Here is a 17,932-nt window from a genome sequence, read left to right as displayed (position 1 = left end):
GGTGTATAGGGGCGCCAAAAGTAAAAAGTTTTTTGATACCTTAGACAGCGACTCATATAAAATAACATATATTAAGGTGTAAATTTTAATGTTAATCTACAGTAAATTCTAAACACAATTACAGTAGCTGTTAATTCATTCATTCATTATTCTTCTACCGCTTATCCGAACTACCTCGGGTCACGGGGAGCCTGTGCCTATCTCAGGCATCAAGGCAGGATACACCCTGGACGGAGTGCCAACCCATCAAGAAACCGGAGTACCTGGAGGAAACCCCCGAGGCACGGGGAGAACATGCAAACTCCACACACACAAGGCGGAGGCGGGAATCAAACCCCGACCCTGGAGGTGTGAGGCGAACGTGCTAACCACTAAGCCACTGTGCCCCCATAGTAGCTGTTAATAATTAATGTAAATCTTAAATATAAAGCTTGATGTTTATATAAGGATTACATATGTTAAATTTAAATGTTATATATGAATAGAAATGTAAATATGTTAAATATACAGAACTATATTCCAAGAAAAAATACCCACATACTACTCCAAAACTGGTACAATATGGCATAAATGGGAAACCTTCCCATCCCTGGCAGTGGTGGTGTTTACTAAATTATGCAGAACTCTAAGAGGGCAGCATGTGAATAAGAATATTCCTTGATTCATCTAATCTTCTATAACATTTTCCACATTATCTTGTAACCATTTGGTCTAAAATTAAAGCATTATATTTGGTGCAGATTAAATACAGCCCAATACCAGGGAAATATTATTCTTACCATCAAGAATGTTATGGTGTTAACAATTAAGCAGTGTTAAGGGTTTAGAATATAGCATAAGAAATACTTATACATACATACAACATCAAGAAAACATTGTGTTACTTTTGGGATTACGAAATTGCTAAAATTTCAACAATACTTTCTGTTAGCACTGTAGTAATATAAGCACTATCTAGCTCAAATATAGACTGACGTTGGTGCGTAAAATGAGCCATGTATGCTTCTTGCTTGTTCATTTTCTGAGACTTTTATTTTAATTCACAGCATGTTATTCTTACCAGTGTATTTGTTTCTAACTAACTTTATCCCAACATAATTACATGGTGGGACATCTGGGCACCAACAGCATATCTAACAAAATACTAAGAATAGTGTACAGTATCACCATCACAAGATGTCCGGCACAAATGCACATCTAGGATGGATCCAGATTTAGATCTTACAACAGTTTATGATTTCAACATTGCTTTTTTTTTTTTTTAACTTGGCAAGAACGACTGAGTAAGGAATTTCATTTCTGCTTGAGCATGCTTCTGACATTCTGCTTTTTCCAAGAACAGGATATGTGTTTCCAGAGCAGTTTAGTTATATTCTATAATTGAATATGCTGCTTATCTACACAAACACAAACTAAGTCTTTAGCAGTGATCTGTAGAAATTGAATATCCAAGAGGTTGCTTTATAAGATGTGATGAATTTTTACTGTGGAGAGGTTTATTTGAATTGATATCCTGGAGGGAAAAAAAAATCACACTAATCCTTTCAGTATGTATTTCCTAACAGAATAATCTTGACTACACTAATGTGTAATATATTTCTAAATGATATTCCTTTGTGTGGAAATATAAAGCTGTTTTCTATACCTTCTGACATAAGTGTTTATTAAACTGCTTATTTTGAGCAACAATGAAAAGATTCTTTACCAAGGAAAATAAATATAGAGGTGATGAATTGAATGTTTTGCATTTGAGTTTTGTTTTATCACTCATGACCAGCCCTTCCTCTGATTCTCTGGCCATAGTGACCACCCATCCCCTTCCCAATAGGAATGCAGGAATGTGGCTCCCTGACCCATTGCTCATTATTCTGTTATCAGGGGCCTCTAGCAAAACATGTTATAGTGAGTTGTTTCACTCTCTTATAGCAAAAGAGCATAGGTTGGTACTAGATAAGAAGCCATTTTGATACATTTAATATTGCATTATCTGCAGATTTGAGGCCAACATGCATTCAAACAAACTCCCTTAAATTTGTGTGTGTAGACATCATAGGAAACAGCTATCATAAAAAGTAATTACATATGTGTCTTATGTGTCAGGGGTATTAGTTTAAAAGAAAAACTTGAAAATCTGCAAATTCAAGTAAATGTCTGAAAGTTGCATCACAAATTTTCAGCACACACACACACACACACACAAATGCCATTCATTTTTGTGTATGAATGATGAGATCGTAGAGCAGTGGCCATGTAGTTAATATTGGACTAAAATAAAATTTGGCTTTTAATTAAAAGGAACATCAGCTTACATAAAATAGTATTTCTGTTTTATTGTATTTACCTCCAACTCTGATTTTCTTCTCTGAGTAGCCATACACAAGGTCCAAACACAACTAAATGAACAAGTCAAAGAGATAAGTTGTCATTTTGTATTGATTCGCAATGACATTTCCCTGTAAGAGAGCCCAAATTATTCGATTGTTCACTTTGCTAAGTAAAAGTGGCATTAAATACCACAAATCACAGGATTCTGAAAGTTTAGAGTCTGGCCCTCTTGGCCTAATTTCACTGTTTCCATGGTAGCTGCCATTTTATTTATTTTTCTGCCTGCTTTACTGTTACAGCCATGGATAATCTTTCTGTGCAACTAAATCATCTGTGCAACTACCTCTAAACCATATATTTTATAACAATCTTCTTGTATAGAAAAGCAGTGTCTGTAACCTAGCTTTCTATGTAGATGGCACATAAAAGGCATCATATATTCTATGGTGTGCCACAAGGCTCTGCTATCGACCACGGTTATACTCTGTGTATATGCCTGCAAGAGCATGCTATCAAATGACTAGTTAGCTTGAATAGTTAGAATGTGGATGGCTGCAGAAACAGGAGTACATAAATTGTCTCGTTCACTTTTTAAAGAAAAAAAAAAGTATTTTTACACTTGCTTTATATTTCATTCTTTTGTATTTGTTATTTTTGCTTTTTTCCCATTTGTTTTGCTTATATTTTACTTCCTATAAGTTAATGCTTATATTTTATTATATTTTGTTTATATTTTACTTCCTATAAGTTAATTATTATTATTATTATTATTATTCTTATTCTTATTCTTCTTCTTATTATTATTATTATTATTATCATTATTACCATCATCAGGGGGCAGTGTGGTGCATCAGGTTGACTTTTTGCCTCACAAATCCAGGGTCTCTGGTTTCTAGTTTAGTTTACTGTCTCTGTCACCTTTTCTCCCTTTGCACTTATCAGCACAGATTCTGATGTCATTCATACCACAAATTTGTTCAAATACGTATTGTACATAATGTCTGCACTGTAAATGCCCTATCTCTACCGCAAACTTGATAACCGTATAGTACACAGAAAGGCACCAAAGCTGAAGAATAAAACAATTTTAAGTCTGTCACTCTAGTCAAGTAAAAAAAATCAGTTCATGTTCAAAATAATTAAATAATTCATTGGAGCAAGATGTGATAGTCTTGTGATGAGGTCAGGATAACCATTAACTATTCATCTGTCCACCTTTCTGTGTCTGCTTTTAATCTCTTTATTTCATGAAGAACGGCTATAAAACAATATAAAGTCTCATGATTTCTGCTATCTAAGATGTCATTAAAGAATGATAGGATGTCTTTGGAAGACAAGGCATGAGCTAGAAGAATAAGAACACCTTCACATATACAGTAGCTGGTCACAGAAAAGCCCCAAAACATATAACTCTAAGGACAGACAGGAAGGTTTAGCTGATGCATGAAAAGCAAACATCTTCAAGAAATGCAAGTGGAAGCTTTTGAAACTGGCTCTCAAAATAACTGAAAATATAGAGGTCTTTTAATACCCTAATAACATCTCAGAAGTAGAAGCTTCTAGTTTAATAACTGAGTGCAATAGACACTCAGTGTTTGAAAGGTATTATGGTCATATGTAAGACATTAGATAACTATCATGACTATGTTTTAGAACTATGTGAGTGTAAGTAAATGATACTGTCTCATGCAAGCATAAAGGATGGGCAGTAAGCCAAAATTACACCAAAGGAATCTGGCCCAGAGAAAGGGTGATAAGAATATTTTCTAAACCGAATATTTTCAAAATTTCTGCATTTTAACCATTAATCTTATGGTTAGCAGTGTTTTCTAATTTGTTTTATAGTAAATTAACCAGGCATATCATCTGTGAGCAATATTCCGGACAAATCTTTTAAATACAATAAACACATTGTGTCGTGGTATTTTATGCATTTATTCATGCTTCCATTATTTCCATCCATTCATCCATTTTTAGCAATTATCCTACACAGGGTCACAGGGAGCATGGAGACTTTCCCAGAGGACTCAAGCGGGGGCCAACCCATCCCAAGGCACAATCTCACACCCATTTACACACTACAGATGATTTAGAGATGCCAATCAGGCTACAATGCATGTGTTTGTACTGGGTGAGGAAACTGGGGAACACAGAGGAAATCCCTAAAGCACAGGGAGAACATGCAAACTCCACACACACTGTGTAGAGGCAGGAATCAAAGCCACAACCATGGAAATGTGCAGCAGATGTTCTAACTAAGGGGGGCACGGTGGCTTAGTGGTTAGCACGTTCGCCTCACACCTCCAGGGTCTCACGCCTCCACCTTGTGTGTGTGGAGTTTGCATGTTCTCCCCGTGCCTTGGGGGTTTCCTCCGGGTACTCCGGTTTCCTCCCCCGGTCCAAAGACATGCATGGTAGGTTGATTGGCATCTCTGGAAAATTGTCCCTAGTGTGTGATTGCGTGAGTGAATGAGAGTGTGTGTGCCCTGCGATGGGTTGGCACTCCATCCAGGGTGTATCCTGCCTTGATGCCCGATGACGCCTGAGATAGGCACAGGCTCCCCGTGACCCGAGGTAGTTTGGATAAGCGGTAGAAGATGAATGAATGAATGAATGAATGAATGTTCTAACTACTAAACCACTGTAAACCATCCAACCTCCATTACAGTATATCAAAATTCTTAATATTATTTAATTATACATATTTTAGAATAGTTTCATATCTTTTTAAAACAGTAGTACACCTTGCATTTCCATCGCTGTTACTAAGTAACAAAAAAGTTTTGACAATAACATAAATTATTATATTTTGTATTTATATTTGTATTTTGTTTACCTCAGCAAGATTTTGGGTTTTGAGGTAAACAAAATACAAAAATAAAAATATATATTTTTATTATTATTATTATTATTATTATTATTATTCAAGTTGTCACAATAGGAGTAAAAATGGTGTAAAATAATAATAAAAAAATTGTTTCTTTTTATTTTACACCATTTTTACTCCTATTGTGACATTAATAAATTGAATTTATAATAAATGTACATGTAATATATCATCTTTTATCTCAGAAGAATTACAACATAACACTCTAAGTGACCCTGGACGCAGCACAAACGGCTCCCTTCTCCTTTGTTAGTGCACTAAATAAAGTATGCGAGTCATTTAGGATTCATCCGGAAGAGAAGCGGTTCACGCGCCTGACGTACAAAAAAAACTACAACAAAGATGGCGGCGCCCGTGGAAGAAGCGTTGGTCAGCACACACGTGGAGAAAAAGAAAAAGGTGCGAGTGTCTTAAAACAGTGGTTTAAAACAACGATTCTTCTCGTTATTTAGAGCTTGTCAACGACTGGCAAAGATGTTGTTTTTGGAAAACCGAGTAATACTATTTACAAGCACTGCTACAAACGTGCTGCACTGCTACTAGCTGCTAAGCTACTGAGTCAGTTTGTGTATATAATCATCAAGTACAAATTATTCTCAGTGAAGCCTTTGAGGTATCTGGTCTAATGTTATTTCTGTGTTATGTTTATCTCACAGCCCCCAAAACGATACTGGCAAGAAGCGAAAAACGAAGATGACACAAATACAGATAAAGAGAAAAACAGTGAAGCACCAAAAGAAGTCACGGTCAAAAAACAAAGAAGAACTTATAGAAAGTTCATATCAGGGGTATGTATATTTAAGGCTGTCTGGAAGGTGACCATCTGTGTGAAGGTGTTAAATGGGATTCTAAAAGTGGTTTTGTTTTCATTTTCATAGCAACCCATTAGCATCTTTACATACAGATGGGATGAACCAATTCATTAGAATTTGTACCCATTTTATCTAGTATACTTGGAAGACTATTTCCTGAGTTGAATTAAAGCTATATTGTGTAAAAAAACAATACAATTTAAGTGTCTGTGTGCTTTCTAATACTCTTTTTTTTTTAAATGTGCTTTCTAAGAATTCAATATAAGAGTCCAATATAATACTGCAGTAAGATGGAAAGAGTTCTGATTATTTTTTTTCCCTCTTGAACACCTACAGCGTTTATTTTTTCCCTAATGTAATTTTAGTGGGACGTTAGTGAACGCCAGCTGAATTTCTGTCATATAGAATTTTTATTATTACCAAAATTCAGAATTTGTATGCGTATACTACTGTACTTATTGATTTAATGTCAATTCCATAGAAAAATGACCCTTTCCCTGGTGAGGCCCCTATTCCAAAAGAGCAGTTGAAGAAATTCCAGAGAGGCAAAAAACCTGAGAAGGTGAGATGCAGAAGTCTGATAGTAATGTATTGAGAACTTTATTCTCTCTGCATATACATCCCACACTCTTTCAATGAATAGCATTATTTTCTTCTAGATTTGTCAATATTTAGTTCTACTGAATGTCAAATGAGAAACTAAAAGGCTGAATCCTGAATTGTAAATTGTGATTTCTTGTTTTTTTGGGGGTTTTTTCCCATCAGTTGTACAAAGCCAAACGGAGGGCGAAAGCGATCATCGCCCGGTCTGAGGCAGCGTCTGATCTAGTACAGAAAGAGGCAGCAAGATACGATCTCCTACTCCCAGAGGATGCTGGGTAATGTCCCTGAATCTGAAAATTCCACACTTTTGACACTGACAATTGTTGTTTGTTCATGTAAGCTCACACTGACATAAGCACGCACGCACTCACTGTGCCACCAGGTTCCTGGAGGGAGATGAGGATGAGGACACATGCACTGTATCACAGGAAGACATCGCAGAGGCTGTTGATATTACATCTGGAGCAAAGGTGACACTTAGAGATATCTTTATATTTTAATGCAAACGTTTTTAAAGATGATAATGTTTTTAACTTCCAGTTCAGACTCTGTAAAACGATGTGCATTGTCTAGGCTTGTTGTCGTCTTCTGGTGCTTTCTATATCCATAATGCATTCTTTCTCTCTCTAAGACAAATGGGATGAATGCTGAAATAAGAAATTATTAGAAATAAACCCTGTAGTTGGAAAAATATGCATCCACCCTATTAAATCCAGATAGGTGTATACAGGGTGTCATATAGGCCACACCAGACTGACTCATGGTTATTTATTGAAGATTTTTTTTTTTTTTTAAACCTTTTCTAAAGTTGGCATGAATTTCATGAAATGTTTATTGTCTGTATTTGCCAGAAAATAGTAATTGAAGCTGGTATTCCAATAAATTTAAACACAAATCTCTATGAAAAATATCTTTCTCTCTCTTGCAGTACTTTAACTTGCATCTGAACCAGTTTGGACCATACAGACTAGACTACAGCAGAACTGGCCGGTCAGTGCCACAACAGCGTGTTTATATTTCGGATGCTGATGTCGCTGTGGGTTTTACAAATGTCTAACGTCTAAACGGTTGCTTTCAGGCATCTGTTGTTAGGGGGAAGGAGAGGTCATGTGAGCTGCATAGACTGGCAGACCAAAAACCTTACGTGTGAGATGAACGTCATGGAAACAGTTCAAGATGTCAAGTGAGTGCAGACACACACGTAAACATACTGCAAACACACTAATGCATACAGACAGATACATTTTCTATCCACACCTATACGAAATCCTAAATGGAAAGTGTGCTGGAAAACTGTGTTAATGTCTGCAGCAGCTTCAAAATGTGAGCTGAAGTCCCATCATCTACATGATTTATTCTGGGAAGAGAGATATAATCTATGTTAATAGGTTAATTTTACTTTTTAGCCCTTAGTTCTGTGTTGTCTAATGTAACACCAGGGTCCTGGATGAATGTTTTTTTCATTCCGCTGTGTACTGCATCGGCTATATATGGTCGAAATGACAATACAATCCTCTTGACTTAATCCCAGATTTATGTACAACCTGAATTCCTTCTGTTACATGATTTGATTTGTTTTCATGTCTGTAGCTGTTTGTCATTTCCTTGTTCCTTCCTTGTATGTACCTGGGAGCTTATTCTAGAAACCCTCAGGATTAGATCTCACTCAAACAGTGAACTTTTGGCATCTATGCTCTCCTGAAGCGAACCGTATATATCTAGCTCCATATGGACCAGATAATTGTACTTGTATTTGTATCAGTTTAGAGCTGTTTATTGTGGATAATGTATTCAAATTCACTCGCATCTCTCATGCTCACATGAGGTTAATGATAAACATGTCCAGTTATCTGCTCTGTCTATTAAAATCTAATTTGCTCTCACATTCATCCACTAGGTGGCTCCACACCGAGTCCATGTTCGCTGTGGCTCAGAAAAAGTGGCTCTATATCTATGATTCCAAAGGCATCGAGCTGCACTGCATCAAAAAATTCAACGACGTCCTACGCATGCAGTTCCTCCCCTACCACTTCCTGCTTGCCACAGCGGTGAGTCAGGACAAGTGTTTGCATTCCCAAACCTCCATCATAAAAAAAAAAAGGTTATGTTATGATGTTTTTGGTATGTGTGCTCATGTGCATCTTACTGTCCCAGAGCGCCACAGGTTTCCTGCAGTACCTGGACGTGTCTGTGGGAAAGGAAGTGGCAGCAATCTGCACAAAGTCTGGCAGGCTTGACGTGATGGCACAGAATCCCTACAATGCTATTATCCACCTGGGACACCCGAATGGCACCATCAGCCTGTGGTCTCCCAATCAGAGAGAGCCATTAGTTAAAATGCTGTGCCACAGAGGTGCAGTCCGTTCGCTCACCGTGGACAAAACGGGCACGTACGTATTGCTGATGATGTGAAATTGTTTGTGGTGGCTTCTAGCATATAGAGCAAAATTGTTTTGCCAGGGATTTGCTGCTATGTTGAGTAATAGTATGACACGACAGCTGAGATTTGCTTCTGGTTTGTCTGTGTGTGTGTGTGTGTGTGTGTGTGTGTGTGTGTGTGTGTGTGTGTATGACAGGTACATGGTGACGTCAGGTCTGGACAGGAAGCTGGCTGTGTATGACATTCGAGCATTTAAGCCACTTCATACGTACTTCTTGCCTGCTGGAGCCTCCTGCCTCTCCCTCAGTCAGAGAGGACTGCTCAGTGCTGCTACTGGAGATGTAGTACAGGTACACACACACAGCTGCTACTGGAGATGTAATACAGATACACACACGTGCACACACGGCTGCTACTGGAGATGAAGTACAGGTACACACACAGCTGCTACTGGAGATGAAGTACAGGTACACACACAGCTGCTACTGGAGATGTAGTACAGACACACACACACACAGCTGCTACTGGAGATGAAGTACAGCTACACACAGCTGCTACTGGAGATGAAGTACAGGTACACACACACACGGCTGCTACTGGAGATGTAGTACAGGTACACACACACACGGCTGTTACTGGAGATGTAGTACAGGTACACACACACACGGCTGTTACTGGAGATGATGTACAGATACACAAGGCTGCTACTGGAGATGTAGTACAGGGACACACACACGGCTGCTACTGGAGATGTAGTACAGGTACACACACACAAATGCTACTGGAGATGTAGTACAGGTACACACACACAAATGCTACTAGGTACATGTATACACACAGCTCAGTACTGCCAGTGGATTTATAGTAGTGACACTGTCAGGTTTCTGACAATTTTTATGTATCATGAAATATTGTACTCGGAGATTTCTAGACTTTTGTTTAAATAATGTGTCTATGTTCATGATCACCCTCAGGTTTACAGAGATGTGTGGGGAGGTGGGCCGATATCCAAGCCCTACATGGCACATCGTGTAAGGGGTTCAGTGTGGGGCGTTGGGTTTTGCCCCTTTGAGGACGTACTCGGTATTGGACATGGAGAAGGATTCACAAGTATGATTGTGCCAGGTTAGTACAGCAAACAATTGTTTGTACATTCCTGTACAGAAACATCCAGTTTTGAGATGTGATCCAATTGCAGAACATTTCCCTCTAAATACACAAGTGACAACTCGGGCCGAACTTGTACATCAAAAGAAAAAGTGTCAAACTTTTTTGTCAAAAGTTCTTTCTTTCATACAACATAATTTACTAATATCAGAACCTATTTCTGTTTTTGGATTTGCACAATATCAGGAACTTATGTAACAAAGTTATATAATAATCTTGTATTTCCTTGCCTGGAACAGTAATATTGTCAGTTTCTTGAAGCATTATTAGGTTGTGAGTGAAAAAAAATGTTCAAAACATAATCCCAGAACACTCAGAGTTTGTATTATATTATAAAATCTAAAATGTTTCACTGTGTGGTCCCTGTTTCCTGAGAGATTTGAGTCTGGAATCTGATCAAGAAACAAAAGATTCATTAGAGCAATGTGTGTACATGTTGTCCTGCATCATACTCGCTTGTGCACAGATTAGCCTTTTATTTTAATAAAGCTGTGAGTAACTGAAAATTGAAGTGTTTTGCTCATGGTTTTAATGGTGTGTATTGAATGATTTATTTTTTTAATAGGTGCAGGTGAGCCAAACTTTGATGCTCTAGAGGTAAACCCATACCGCAGCTTAAAGCAGAGGCAGGAATGGGAGGTCAAGGCTCTCCTGGAGAAAGTGCAGCCCGACCTGATTGGCCTGGACCCAGGGCTGCTGGGTAAAGTGGACCAGGCCACGTTTGAACAGAAACAAAAAGAAAGAGTGGAGGCATTGGTGAGTTCACTGTGTATACATCAAGTATACCTGTTGATATTTAAGAAACAGATACATAGAATTCACATCACATCCCTGCTGAAAGTGTTCATCCATCTATGTATTTATTACAGCCAGAGAGCCAAGTAAACCTTTAAAAAAATTTTTTTTCCACAAACCAAACATTAAAATTGTCATTAAGGCAATTAAAATGATTGATTAAATAATATAAATAATATACCCTTTAATTACAAGACCATTCAAACAAAACCACTGTAAATATGTTGGTTAAAAAATTTGTCCATGGCAATTTTCCAGCTCCTCCATTTTTGTGATTTTGTGATCGGAAAAATTAATGCTATATAAAGCAAACTCTGCAATATTTAAGGAGCTTGCACTTTTTTTAAACTTACCACCAAGTTTCTGCAGATTTGAGTCAACATGTATCAAGTGACATTAACACAACACGCATGCTAACCACTATGTGCCTTCACTGGAAGAAGTTTACAAGAAAAACCTTGTGTTTGCAGTCCCGGCATTGCAAGTAGTTTAATGCAAAAAATAGCCCAACTGCAAATTCTGGATTTATTGATTTTTCACACTTGACCCAAATAAATAACTCTATCAGAAACATTGTAACTCAACCATTTCTGAGCTTAATTGGCACCAACAGTCAAGCAGAGAATAATTGATTTCTGAATTCCCAGAATATCTTCATACAGGAAAACCTGCGAATGAGGAGCTGTTTTTATACAGACAGTGAGCTAATTATAGTGTTCCAGTCCTGTGAAAGTGTGATTCTTTATATAAACAAGGTGTTCTGTCTCGTCTGCTAGCCATAACAACACTTTCACATAACAACAATCACCTTGCAGGGAGACCATCAGTCAGACAATCTGTTTTATTTTTTTTTGTTTTGTATGTATTTTTCAGGGCTACGATCCTCTAGCAAATAAAAAGTTTGAGCCAAGATTTAAAAAGAGAGGCAGAAGTGCAGCTGGTGCTGTGGAGAAGAGGAAGAAGAAAGTGGCCCATGAGGATCAGAGGGTATTTCATTGCACACAAACAACAATCTTTTCTTTTGCTCGAGGTCTTATTTTAAACACAATTCAGTCCTTTTGCTCATCTGTAACGTTGTGTTGCTGTAGGACGTGATTCGGAAAACGGTGAACGAGAGAATGGAGAAAGAAAAGAAGATGAAGGAGAGTGCCAAGCAAAAGGCTGAGCAGGAGAGGAAGACTGCACTGGACCGCTTCAAGAAGTAGGAAGAAGCTTTGTGTCGACGACTTTACAGGAACAAAGGACTTATTCAGAACGCTGGACCAGCCCCAGTGTTGAAAAAATACACACACAGTGACTGTCTTCAAATCCTGTAACCCAAGTGGCATCTAACTTTAGGACTGCTTTCCGTCTTGTGTGTGAGACCATGAGTCATTTTTCTACCAAATACAAACTGAGAATTATCTAATAAAACTGATATGTATTGAACTATAAATATCTTTTTTTTCTGCAAGGATAAGTTGGTATACGGTTATCCTGATTTCTCAACCTATTCTGGAAACACTTGTAGTGAGATGGAAAAACAGTCCATTGCAGGACTTCATATACACACATTCGCTTTCAGACATAGTGGAGATTCAGCATGTCTTTGTGGTGGGAAGAAAACCTTAAAAACCCTTAATGACTCTTGCACAGAATCCCACTATTTCTGTATAGGACCTTTCATTTGAATTTGAATTTCAGAATTTCCTGAGGTTTCATTTCCTCTTGGATCAGTAAAGTATCTGTCTGTCTTAAAGCTACATCTTAAAATCACAACACATTCCTATAAAATTTTTTTATTTTATGTCATGAAAAGTCCATTTCTGATCAACACCCCCACAATAGCACATTCTCAATTAGAGTCAATTTAAAAGAGCTTCAAGCTTCACCCAGAGGTTTATTCACCTAAAACACTGGGCATGGAAAATTATAACCAGTATGACAATTTGGAACGTCCTGAAAAAGGAAAGGAACAAGGAAAACAATGACGGCAACTGATGAAGAAAACATTTTGAGGAAGAAGCCAAAAAACTACAGTGTGTTCTCACCACCAACCTCCACATGGCAGGGCTGGAAAATCACAGTTCACAGTTTGAAGAAGACTTGGAGAGCAGAAATATATTGTCTATTCAAAGAAATGCAACCCACTCATTAACAGTAAGGATCATAAGACCAGATTGAAAATACAGAGATGAGCCAGAAAGGTCATGGAAAAAGATTATCCTCTACCAAAGTAATGGAAAGGCCAAAGTGTGGAAAAGGCACGGCATCTGCTCGTGCTCCAGAGCTCAACAGTGAAACATGGTAGAGATAGTGTCATAGATTGGGTGTGCATGACTGTCTCCGGAACAGCCATGTAATCATTATTGGTGATGCGATTAATGATGGTTGTAGCTGAATTCTGAATTCAATTTCAGAGTTTAAAAGTCTACAGAAACATTCTGTCTGCCAGTTTAGAGAAATGGATCAGGTATAATAGAGAGATACTTCATCATGTAGTAAGACAATAATCACATACATACACAATGCCAAAACAACAAAGGTCATCATCAGGTGAAATAATTTAACGTTTTAGGTTGGCCAAGTCAATCACCAGACCTTAAATGAAGCAAACCAGGGAAAGCAACAGAAAAGAATGCAGCAGTTTGCTGATGTCTGTGAGTCATGGGATTGATGCAAATCTCGGCAAGCAAGAGATTTGCAGCAAAATCAAATGTTTACGTTAATGTCTGTTCCTATGGTTTTGCTCACCTGGGTGGTTTGCCACCAAAGGTGCCATATAAAAACTGCCATACAATTTTTTTTTAAACAAACATCTAGATATGAACATAATGAAAACTGAGATTTTGATCTATTGTCACATCTAACTTATTTTAATCAAAAACAAATGAATCATCCTGGCTGTTCCAATACTTTTGGAGGAGACTGTAGCAGTCTTGTTTAACGGCATAAAATACGTGTCTGCATTTTCCTGCTGAGATGAGATGGACTAATAATACATAAGCTCACAGTCTGTAAGAGTGTTTTATTTTGAAATCTGTTACAGGTATCTCGCATTGTATTAAGCGGATAACACAAAGATAACACAAAGTCACAGAAGGTCTCTAGATAAGACAAAGCAGGCAGTACTAACCAAGAGGACATTTTAACACAATACACTATTTCAATAAGCATATTATATTATTACAACATACATTTTGCACATCCAGTTTTATATGCTTCGAGCATCTTGGATGCCGTGTGTTCAGCTCCATTGTGATGATATAGAAGACGTTTACTTGACCATAAATGTAAAATTGAGCATTAAAAAAAGTGGAAATTTATTATAAATGTTAAGCCCCACACACACAAATTTTTGTTATACAGATTCTGATCACATCATTATGGCTTTCAGTAGTTGTTGTGAAATTAATTAATATTAATTGATATTAATTCCACTCGATTTCTCTGTGTTAGTATATCAACGTCCAGCCCGGACAGTTACTTCTGATAGTTTTTATAAATAATTCTTAAAAAAAAAAAACTAACAAGGAGTTGCAATCATTTGAATTCGTAAGCATAAATATGCAGTGCTATCTTCTTTTTTCCTTCCAACTATCCATCCATTTTCTGTACAGGGTCTCAGGGAACATGGAGTCTATCCCAGGGCACAATTGCAAGAAAAACATAAATTCACTAAATTCAGGGTCACACACTTAATCAAACACCAGTCCATTGCAGGGCATCAGGAGAAATTTAGTTTCCACAAATTTTGAGGCAATCCAGAAACAGGCAAGTTTTTTACAGTAGAAAGAAAGTTGAGAACCCAGAGGGAATCCACACAGACACAGGAAGAACTTCTCCACACAAACAGTAACCCAAACTCAGGATCCATAGGCACAAATGTGTTGATTTTAAATAAAGCTCCTCATCTAACCTTTGTTCCTTAAATGTGTTGCCTGAATCCGTGTTCTTTTGATTATTTACATTTTCCACATCGTCCCCTAATTACCGGAACTTGCATACCTCTTCACATATTCAGATTTGTGTGGTGAGAGATTTTTTTCACTTTATGTAACTATGCATTTTGCTGTCCTGGATACCTCAGCATTATCCCAGTGACTTAACAGATTAAATGTCCCTGAACATAGCTATATATCTGGATGTGGATAAAACTACAATAAACTATTTTCTGCTTTGCTCCCCACCCTTACGGATTTGCATCAATCCACCAGTGGTGATGGGTCACATTTGACTATGTGCATGAGCCAGTGTAATAAAAAAATACGCAAATACACACTGCATTCAGTAATATAAATAATAGCAGTAATAGCAAAAGCTCTTACGAATATTCACAGTCTTGTCTTTCAGTGTTCCACTGCATAAAGCCATTCACAGGTTTTGAGAGCAAGGTCAAAAGATGCATTTTAACATCTTTCTTCCTAGAAAATATTCAACTCAAACATATTTGTTTTTTTATCATCAAAATCCAAAAATATGAAAGTTGAAAGACAAGTGGTCAAGCCCAGAAATCTCACTTAAGTTTGCATTCAGAAATTTTGTTGCTATACCCTAGTTGTAAAACATGAGTCATGAAAAATATCTAGCTATAAATTCAGACAGTGTTGTAGTGAAGCACAAAAAGTGTATGGTGTTTTTGAAGGTGAAAAACAAGTGCTTGTAGAGGGAGTGTAATAAATAGCACAGACATTCAAGTATGTGACAACTGGTACATTATTCAAGATAAAACTATAAAACAACTATACATGGGAGTTTGGCACATAGATCCATTTTGGTTTCTTCATGCTCTATAAGCGTGTGTGTCTAAGAAATACTGCATAATCTTCTTGGCTCTCCATATTTATAATCCAGGCCATAACAAGTCTCCTAGAAGTGCTCTCAATTTACAAACACCAAGTGAAGTCCGGACGCCCACCCAGGAGCATGGAGCTTTGGAATGCATGTCTGCCCAGTACTGGAGCATTTCCTCAGGTTGGGTATGATGGACAGACACCATGGCCTGGTAGCAGCAGCGTGAATACGGCACGGGTGGTCCTCCAGAGAAAAGTGGGGAATGGGTGGGTGTGATGCCGGCTGTGTGGGCACACAAACCTACAAACACATCTTCTGGTGGCAGGGGCTTGGGCAACGGTGCGGCAGCTGCTGCCAGAGAGAGCTTAAGCACAGCAGGACGGGAAAGCACGTACGCTGTACCGCTGCAGTAATCAGGGAAGACAGTACCTGTGAAAGCATCTTTAGAAAAATAGTGCTTGCTGGCTGGATTATGATCCGGTGCCACCCTCAAGTGAACCCGACCGAGGTAGAGTTCATCAATCTCCCGCTCTTGTGCCCCCCAATTGATGTTGATGTACTGTAGCAGTGCACTAGGGTTGAACATTACATCATCATCCACCTTGGCTAGGAAGCGTGCTTCAGGGCAAAAACGCCGTGCCCAAGCTAACATGGACAAGGTCTTTAAGGTCAGGTTAGCATAGGAGTCCAGAAAGCGACCCTGCACCAGGTCTGCCTGTTCCCGTGCCTCATCTGTCAGTTGTTTGGTCAAAACAGGATCTGATGCCTGCCCCAACATGAACAAAGTCATGACCCGATAACCTCTCACGTGCACTTCGCCACCCCAGGTGTCACGGATTGCCTGACGAGCTTTCCTGTTCGCAGGAGCCGAGGTCACCAAGGTGATGAGATAGGGCTTTGCGCGCTGGCAAACAAGCGGACTTGGCATAAGGAGGTATTCCTCTGGACGTGTAGGGGGCACGCTCTGAGGAAGAATCCCACCGTGGGTACCTCCGACTCCATTCATTCTTAGAGAAGTAACCCATGACTCTATGTAATCGATGAAGAGACCTGCAAAAAGGCAGACAAAGACCAGGAGGCACAGGACCTGGGTCAGCCCAAAGTGCTTCACCAAACGGATTTTACAAACCCACAGGCCACGGATCACCATTCCTGCAGACACAAGTTCAGCCACAAACCATCCGAAATGTTTCTCTTCTTGTTTCGCAGTCTCACTCCTGTTTCAAACGCTGCGAAGAAGTATTTACTGTCGATGGTTACACCCAAAAGTGCCTCAAAGCATTTGCACAGGCAAACGAGCGCATCAGCATATCTTCAACACGACAGTCTGTTTAAGAAAAATATAAAAATTCAACCTATAACTATAATACTAGAATTATAATACAATAAGTGACTCACACTGAAGAAATGATTTACACTGCACAGCTACAATAACATTTTGTGTGCTTAATATAACAAATAATTACACTTCAATTATACCAGACAAAACAACACAGCACAATTTATAAAGTAGCACCTGTCTGTTTACACCACAGAGATAAACAGATCAGACTGATTATATAAAGAGAAAACTATCTCAGCTAATTTTGTTATTTTGATGTATACACCCATATCTATTGTGTATATATAATAATGTAGCTAACTTGTATCTAAACTGTATTATGTAGAAAACCTGCAGCATGAGCTCAAATAACCGGAAATAAGATTTGGAGGAAACCATCAGCTACAATGTTATTTAACAACAACAACATGAGATCTGATGACTTCCTTGAAACGCACCTTTTCTTTGTTGAAGTTGCTATATGTAGGTTGTCAGTGTCCAGGGCTCTTTAAGCAATTACTCTGCATCTCCTCTTCAAACGCATCCATCTGGATTTTGGCTTGTAAGAGACGCAGGAAACGTATCAACCCCAAAACGTTGGTACACAATCGTGGCTCATGCAGAATCGAAAGTGGGTCGTGCGTTTTTTGTGCGCCATCTAGCGGCGAAGTTGGGTATCGCTGTGCTGAAAATAAAGTGCTGTTTGACGAATTCACCAAAGCGTGATTTCTACTTTTGTAGTCAGTTTTTATCTCATGCATATTCTCTCGTGCATTATTTGCTATGACTTTGAGGACAAAATGGAAAAGAAGATTAGAATTTTTTATTGATCCCTATTGGATGTTCCATATAAAGCTCCTCTGTTGTCT

General features: G+C 38.4%; 2 protein-coding genes across 2 annotated transcripts; one reads left to right on the top strand and one right to left on the bottom strand.

Annotated features, from left to right (window-relative positions):
• Window positions 1-5,469: 5,469 nt before the first annotated feature.
• wdr46 (WD repeat domain 46) lies at window positions 5,470-12,404 on the top strand. The gene is made up of 14 exons (XM_060882168.1): window positions 5,470-5,611; window positions 5,869-6,000; window positions 6,506-6,586; window positions 6,790-6,902; window positions 7,010-7,097; window positions 7,556-7,617; window positions 7,706-7,810; window positions 8,525-8,675; window positions 8,782-9,017; window positions 9,204-9,357; window positions 9,982-10,132; window positions 10,740-10,930; window positions 11,843-11,956; window positions 12,058-12,404. The coding sequence occupies exons 1-14, from the start codon at window positions 5,555-5,557 to the stop codon at window positions 12,172-12,174; spliced, it is 1,752 nt and encodes a 583-aa protein (XP_060738151.1). The 5' UTR covers window positions 5,470-5,554; the 3' UTR covers window positions 12,175-12,404.
• A 1,454-nt stretch (window positions 12,405-13,858) lies between these two features.
• Window positions 13,859-17,714, bottom strand: b3galt4 (UDP-Gal:betaGlcNAc beta 1,3-galactosyltransferase, polypeptide 4). Its single transcript, XM_060881939.1, has 2 exons — window positions 17,522-17,714; window positions 13,859-17,069 (listed from the first exon to the last, which is right to left on the bottom strand). Exon 2 carries the CDS (start codon window positions 16,890-16,892, stop codon window positions 15,792-15,794), a length of 1,101 nt encoding a protein of 366 aa, XP_060737922.1. The 5' UTR covers window positions 16,893-17,069; window positions 17,522-17,714; the 3' UTR covers window positions 13,859-15,791.
• Between the last annotated feature and the right edge of the window lie 218 nt (window positions 17,715-17,932).

The sequence above is a fragment of the Tachysurus vachellii genome, chromosome 11, assembly GCF_030014155.1.
Source record: "Tachysurus vachellii isolate PV-2020 chromosome 11, HZAU_Pvac_v1, whole genome shotgun sequence".
NCBI lineage: Eukaryota > Metazoa > Chordata > Actinopteri > Siluriformes > Bagridae > Tachysurus > Tachysurus vachellii.
This window is presented reverse-complemented; position numbering and strand designations above follow the sequence as displayed.

Bases quoted from the DNA above. Each gene is read 5' to 3' on its own strand.
- wdr46 (XM_060882168.1), top strand. From the start codon at position 5,555: ATGGCGGCGCCCGTGGAAGAAGCGTTGGTCAGCACACACGTGGAGAAA. The intron at 6,903-7,009 runs GTAATGTCCCTG...CTGTGCCACCAG, and splicing joins CTACTCCCAGAGGATGCTGG to GTTCCTGGAGGGAGATGAGG. The intron at 10,133-10,739 runs GTTAGTACAGCA...TTTTTTTAATAG, and splicing joins CACAAGTATGATTGTGCCAG to GTGCAGGTGAGCCAAACTTT.
- b3galt4 (XM_060881939.1), bottom strand. From the start codon at position 16,892: ATGGTGATCCGTGGCCTGTGGGTTTGTAAAATCCGTTTGGTGAAGCAC.